Source organism: Protopterus annectens, chromosome 13.part0 (genome assembly GCF_019279795.1).
Source record: "Protopterus annectens isolate FY-2018-M chromosome 13.part0, PAN1.0, whole genome shotgun sequence".
In the NCBI taxonomy this organism is placed as follows: domain Eukaryota; kingdom Metazoa; phylum Chordata; order Ceratodontiformes; family Protopteridae; genus Protopterus; species Protopterus annectens.
Window position 1 is genome coordinate 408,975,061 of NC_056747.1, and position 6,345 is coordinate 408,981,405.

Consider the following 6,345-nt stretch of genomic DNA (forward strand, 5'->3'; position numbering starts at 1 on the left):
CCTCTCCCTGTTATCCTTGGCTGGGGATATCTGTTATGGTGTATCTGTTTATTGCTTATTTATTGTCTGGAAACCTATTTTTGTCTTCCAATTTGATTACAGCCCTCCTTGGAGGGCACCTGGCATCTGGGGCAAGAAACACTGAAGAAGATGGCGTCGGCTGATGCTTATGTACTCCAGCCGCTCTGACGTCCGAGAGAAATGCGACATCAGCCGACGTCAGACCCAGACTTTGGAATCCGGCCGACCGAAGGGCTGCCTGAGGCAGGACAACCCATATGTTATGACTGCAGTTGCATATCTATCGGACATCTACATTTATGGTAGGTACAAAACTGTACTTTTTGTACCTACCATAAATGTAGAGGTTTGAGTGTATACACTGCTGCAGTCCAGGTTACCCTCCCTCCTTTCCCTCTTAGTTGTTGGTACGTACCTATGTCTTCTACGCTTTACTACCTACGGGGAGTATTTGCTGTTAGCTGAAAGTTGTCGTTTGCTTTTCTTATGTATGTTTTATTAGCAATTTGAATTGCCTACCTATTTAGGGGGGCACCTGACATCTGGGGCAAGAATAACTGAAGGAAATGGCGTCGGCTGCATCTTGTATACCCCTGTCACACTGACGTCAGTAAGGAGGCGACAGCAACAGATGCTGGACCAAGACTTTGGAACTCAGGCAGACTGGGGACCGCCTGGCGGCAGGATAACCCAAGTGTAATGACTGCAGCAGTGTATACACTCTAACATCTTTATGGTAGGTACACAACTGTACTTTTAACAAGGTCATAATTGCAAACACATCATCATATATTGTTCTGTACCATATAAGCATCATTAACATATTTGTTCAGTACCAGCCATCTCTTAAACCTCATTCATCCTCCAAAGCTTTTTATTTTCTGCATGTATTCCCACAATTTCCAGTTTTTCCATGTAATTTACTCTCCTTTTTTTTTTTTTTTTTTAAGCTCCTAATGCCTATTCTTTTATCTTATCTCTACTTCAAATACAGTTGGATTAGACTTTGATTTCCATTTTCCAGTGATAAGTTTAATTTTGGTGGCTGCAGAAAAAAAAAAAAAAAAACTAACCCCTTACAATGTCTAGGAAATTCAAATCCTGTATCCTAGCTCAAAAAAATCACTTTCTTAATTATACTGGGCAAGCAAATGAGTTTTCCTGACAAAGTAATCTGTAAGGAATTTTTAGTGTGCTAGCTAATAATTATCCTCTGAGAATATATGCTGCCAGGTACCTCTTTTTCACCATTGCACCTCCAGCATTTGCCATTCTACCCGAGGAATAATTCTTTCGAGTCTGCTTGGCATATAACAGTATCTGTACAAACACTTCCAGAGATCCCAAATCTTTCAGATTTTTTTTGCATATTTCGGAGCCAAGCATATGTACTCCCATTGTTTCTTTGTGAGCTACTTATCTAATCTCTCTCCCCAGCCTTTTCTGCCCTTCTCCTGGTTCGTCATGCAATGGTTCATATGTCCTAGTAAATATCCCTTTTAAAACAGCTTCTGTTCTAGTTTCAGTTAAAAACTCAACTAACGCATATCTTTCATTTAAGATTCCCCTATTCCTTTCTCTGTCTATGCTGGAGCAATCACTGATAAGGAAGGTAGGCACCTGCCTGCAGTCCAAATGTCTTCTTTGCCTCTTCCTATTCTATTAATTTTCCCTCTTTGTTCCCAGTACCTTATTCCTTTGTCAGCTTCCCATAGTAAAATCCAGCCCACTCTTGCCTATTCTCTATACTCCTAATTGCAGTCCTCCCTATCGACAGTCTCCTTTCCCATGTTGTATGTTCTTGAGCTTTCATTGCCTTTCTAACTTCATTCCAGTGGAGGTCTAGAGGTTTGTACTTTTAACTCCCAATGACTGCATCCTGAGCTTTTTGACAACATCAAGCTGTAGCCTATCGGCCCAAGGGCCTACGTAAGCCTAGCCAACAAGGTTCCCTGGCTTACGCCACCCTAGAAAGTTATTTTCCTGTGCCACTGTTGAGCAGAGACAGAAGTGATCACCGGGGTGCATTTCCCATTTCCTATCCACTCAAGATTTTTATTGAGTGCTAATGAAAAACTTTGCTTGACATAGATGGGTAGCCTATTCCAGAGTATGGGAAGTCTCTGGGACAGGTAGCCTGTTCCAGAGTATGGGAAGTCTCTGGGAAGTCTCTGGGACAGGAATCTATCCCTCCAGCATGTCCCGTTTATTGTGGTGACAAGATTTAGGTCCCTAGAGCGTGTAGCTCTGAGGGACTGGGATTTCTTTAGGTGTTGCATGTCCACAGCTCTGGGTTTGACATGGCTTTATATGTTAGGCCGAGTTCACCTCGGAGTAGGCAATATGCTATGGAGTAAAGCTGGAGTTTTTTGAGGCGGTCCGTGTAGGGCATTTGTTTAAGGCTAGTAATCCTCTTTGTGAGGTACTTCTGTGGCCTTTCCAGCTGCTGCAGATGTCTTGTAAGGTACATTCCAAAAGAGGCATTGTACTCTATAATGGGTCGAATGAGTGTCGAGTAGAGGGGAACAATGACCCCTTTTTTTTTTTTTTTTCCCTGGATGAGAACCCTTTTATGATTAGGTGTGCAACGTAGAAGGACTTCCTGACTACTGTGGTGGTGTGACTATCAAAGGAGAGACTACTGTCCACCTGGGTCCCAAGGTCTCTTATCACGCATTCGGCGTTAAGTGGATTGCTGCCTGTGTGGTAGCTCATGGATACAGAGTTTTTTAAAAAAAGGGGATGACGCTCCACTTTTTGGCATTGAGCTTGAGGCCATGGCTCAGACACCAGGCATCTGTCTTAGCGAGGCCCTTCTGTAGGATGTCCACATCATTTGGGGACTTGACTGGCTCCTAGTTTGCAGTCATCTGCGAACTTCGTTAGCCAGAGTCCTTCTGTGTTAGTCTGTACTTCAGAGAAGTAGATACCAAACAGGAGAGGTCAGAGGACGGAACTCTGTGGTACTCCACTTGTCACTGCTTTGAGGTCAGATTTGGAGTCTGCAACTTTTACAGTATGGCTTCTGTCAGTGTGCCAGTTGGCAACCCATCTTGTGATGTAGGGATTTATACCTAGTTTAGTGAGTTTAGCTATAATTCCAGAATGGGGGATGGAGTCTAAAGCCTTGGCGAGGTCAAGATAGGCTGTGTGAACCACCTTACCCTTGTCTATGGCCTTGGTGACTGCCTCAAAGAAGTCGATCAGGTTCAGGAGGCATGATCTGCCTTTCTTAAACCCGAACTGGGTGGGATCCAGCGTTTGGAGGTTACCAGTGTCTTTGAGTTCCATAATGATACATTCTATGGCCTTGCAGACCAGACTCTGGCTAACAGGTCGATAGTTCCTGGGATCAGTGGTGGCTCCCTCTTTGTGGAGTGGGATAACTGTTACTGTGTGCCATTCAGTGGGCACAAAGCCTGATGCGAGGCTATTATTGAACGTGGTGCTTGAGTGGGGAGCCAGTTCGTTCTGGGGTTGGGAGGGTGGCCTAATGGTTAAGGTGTTTGCCTTACAAACACAAGGTGCCGGGTTTGAGTCTCACAAGGGATAATTGACCAGGCTTAAAATGGCTCACAAGGACAGTTAGCTTAGTACTAACCTATGAAGTTCGTGTAAAACGTAGCCTGGGATGTTGTCCGGTCCCATGGATGCTGTGTTTTTGGCTTTTAGAGAGTGCAGCTTTTACCTGCGTAGTTGTGATTACAGGGACTCTGCATTCTTCCTGTATAACTATGGGCCCTTTAGGGAGTGAGTGGGGTAAAGTTAGCACTGAACCTATCTGCCAGGATGTTGGCAATATCAGTTGGTTCTGTAATTTTCATGCCTGTGTGCCGTAACTCAGAGCAGATCTGGGTATTGCCATTGAGATTCTTGACATAGCTCTAGAATGCTTCGTGGCTGTCCTTAGAATTAGTGGCGATTTTTGTTTTCGTAGCTAGCTTTGGAGGATCTTATAAGGGATCTCAGCTTCTTACTGAGGCTGACCAGGGAGCTCCTCCATTCATGGGATTTTACTCTCTTTTACAACAGTTTCTTCCTTTTGTTGCAGAGTTTGTTTATGGCAGGGGAACACCAGAATGGCTTCCTTTTTTTGGAGGATAGCGTCTTGGTTCTGTTTGGGATAGCACAATCCATGCACTCGTGTAAGTGCTTATAGAGTGCATTTGTGTAGGATTCAGCAGTTGTAACTGTATTGCCCATCTGCATGGGTGTCATGAAGTTCACCACTTCTGTCTTAAGAAGCATGAAGTTGGCTTTGGAGAGATTTTTTTACCATGGTTTACTTAATGGGGGGTGGGGGCGGGATGTGGTTATCAAGGGTGATTAGCTTATGGTCGGATCGGACCAACTAGGAGGTGACTTCAGGTGTGTAACACCGGTCACTCATGTTGGTAATGACTAGGTCTAGGATATTGTAGCCCCCTGGTGGGGGTGTGGATAAGTTGATCCAGGGCATTGGAGTTTATGAATTCCAGAAAGAGTTGCGCTAAGTAGTTGGTACACAAGTAGTTTTCCCAGTTAATGGTGGGGTAGTTGAGGTTGCCCATTATTGGGGTGTTTGGTTGAACCCTAATATTTTCCATTACATCAAGAAAAGAGGAGTGGGAATCCTGGGGCATGGTGGGGGATCTGTAGCAAGCTACAATTTGAATTGCAGTTTTGCCCAGAGTTAGTTGCACTTGAATAACCTCAGATTCATTATGCTGAGCATCCTTAATGAATGTGGACACACCTCCGCCTTTGGTGTTTCGGTCCAGGTTACATGGCTGAAAAGTGTGGTATGAGTTATAGCCTGGTAGTGCAGGGGTGCTCTCTGGAGCCTTGAACCATGTCTCAGTCCCTGCACAGATATCTATGTTCTCCATTTTAAGGAGTGCCTCGAGGTGAGTGCCTCGAGGTGAGTGCCTCGAGGTGAGTGCCTCGAGGTGAGTGCCTCGAGGTGAGTGCCTCGAGGTGAGTGCCTCGAGGTGAGTGCCTCGAGGTGAGTGCCTCGAGGTGAGTGCCTCGAGGTGAGTGCCTCGAGGTGAGTGCCTCGAGGTGAGTGCCTCGAGGTGAGTGCCTCGAGGTGAGTGCCTCGAGGTGAGTGCCTCGAGGTGAGTGCCTCGAGGTGAGTGCCTCGAGGTGAGTGCCTCGAGAGATTTAGACTTATAGCATTGAGTAGCATTACCCTCAGTTTTTGCTTGCCTGTTCCTGTTACGGTGGTGAATTTATTTGAACCTTGCCTAAAAAAAGCATTATAGGGGCAGCAAGAGCCTTAGCCAGTGTCTGGAATCCCAGAGGAGACAGGTGCAGGCCATCTGTGGCGAAGCATTGTGGTCTGTTGACCATGTCATCCCAAGCAGACAGATACTGGATCCCCTTAGAATGACACCAGAAGCTTTAGCCAATTGTTGAAGTCTATCATTTTGTCCTTTTACTGCGGTATCATTTTGAGCGATGGCAGAATGCTACTCAGGGCTAGGGTCATACCTGCTTGGGCTACAAGATCGGAGAGCTCTTCCATGTCTCTTCATTGTAGTCCAGGGAGGTACTTCTCAGGTCATTAACATCAACATGGACAATGACAGTCATATTTGTACTTGTGGAGTGATCTGAGTGCGTGGGTTATGTGGCGAATCTTGGCAACCGACAGGCAGCTGACAGTAACCTTCTCCTTGTTTAGACTGAGTGGGACATCATTGTGCCTGACTATAGAGTCACCTATGACTAGTGTGTTGGGTACATTGTTTTGCCTTATTGGTTGTGATTAAGTGACACACTGAGTCTGTGGGCTATGTGTCATTTGGGTTGTGTTTGGGGATGGAGGTTGCTTGCGTTTCTGCTTTGGAGGTCTCTGTTGCTTAGACAGATTATTGAGAGCCTGCGCGAATGTTTTTGAGTTACTATGTGTGGATTTTGGTGTAGATTTAGTGATACTATGTGATGTGTGGTGCAAATGTTTACCTTCTCCTCATGACTGTCAAATTCAGTCTTGGTTGGAGAGCGCTTTACCTCCAGTTTGGCTAGATAAGTGCATCTCTCACAGGTTGTAGTGTTGGGGTGGTAGGAGGAGAGGTTGTCTGTGTACATGAGGCAATTTCTACATTGCCTCAAAATGCCCATATTCATCAGATGGACAGGACAGAACACTGGGAGCTCACCCTTGGACATGCGTGAATAAAAAACTATTCCTCTAGATAAGTGAGGAAAGTGAGTACAAGTGAGAGAAGTAAGTACAAAAACTGTTTTCCTCTAGGTAATGAGGAAGGTTGAGTGCTTATAGTAAATTAGTAGCTTATTTAGTGCTTACAAGTTCTGAACAAACAAATTTTAAGCAAAATA

At 45.1% G+C, this 6,345-nt stretch overlaps 1 protein-coding gene across 1 annotated transcript in view; it reads left to right on the top strand.

Annotated features, from left to right (window-relative positions):
• The window catches only part of DERL2 (derlin 2), a 352,209-nt gene that overhangs the window by 93,303 nt on the left and 252,561 nt on the right, over window positions 1–6,345 (top strand). Inside the window, exons 4-5 of the mRNA XM_044054041.1 lie at window positions 490–498; window positions 2,948–2,981. Of these exons, the coding sequence (XP_043909976.1) occupies window positions 490–498; window positions 2,948–2,981 (43 nt within the window). The remainder of the gene's footprint in view (window positions 1–489; window positions 499–2,947; window positions 2,982–6,345) is intronic.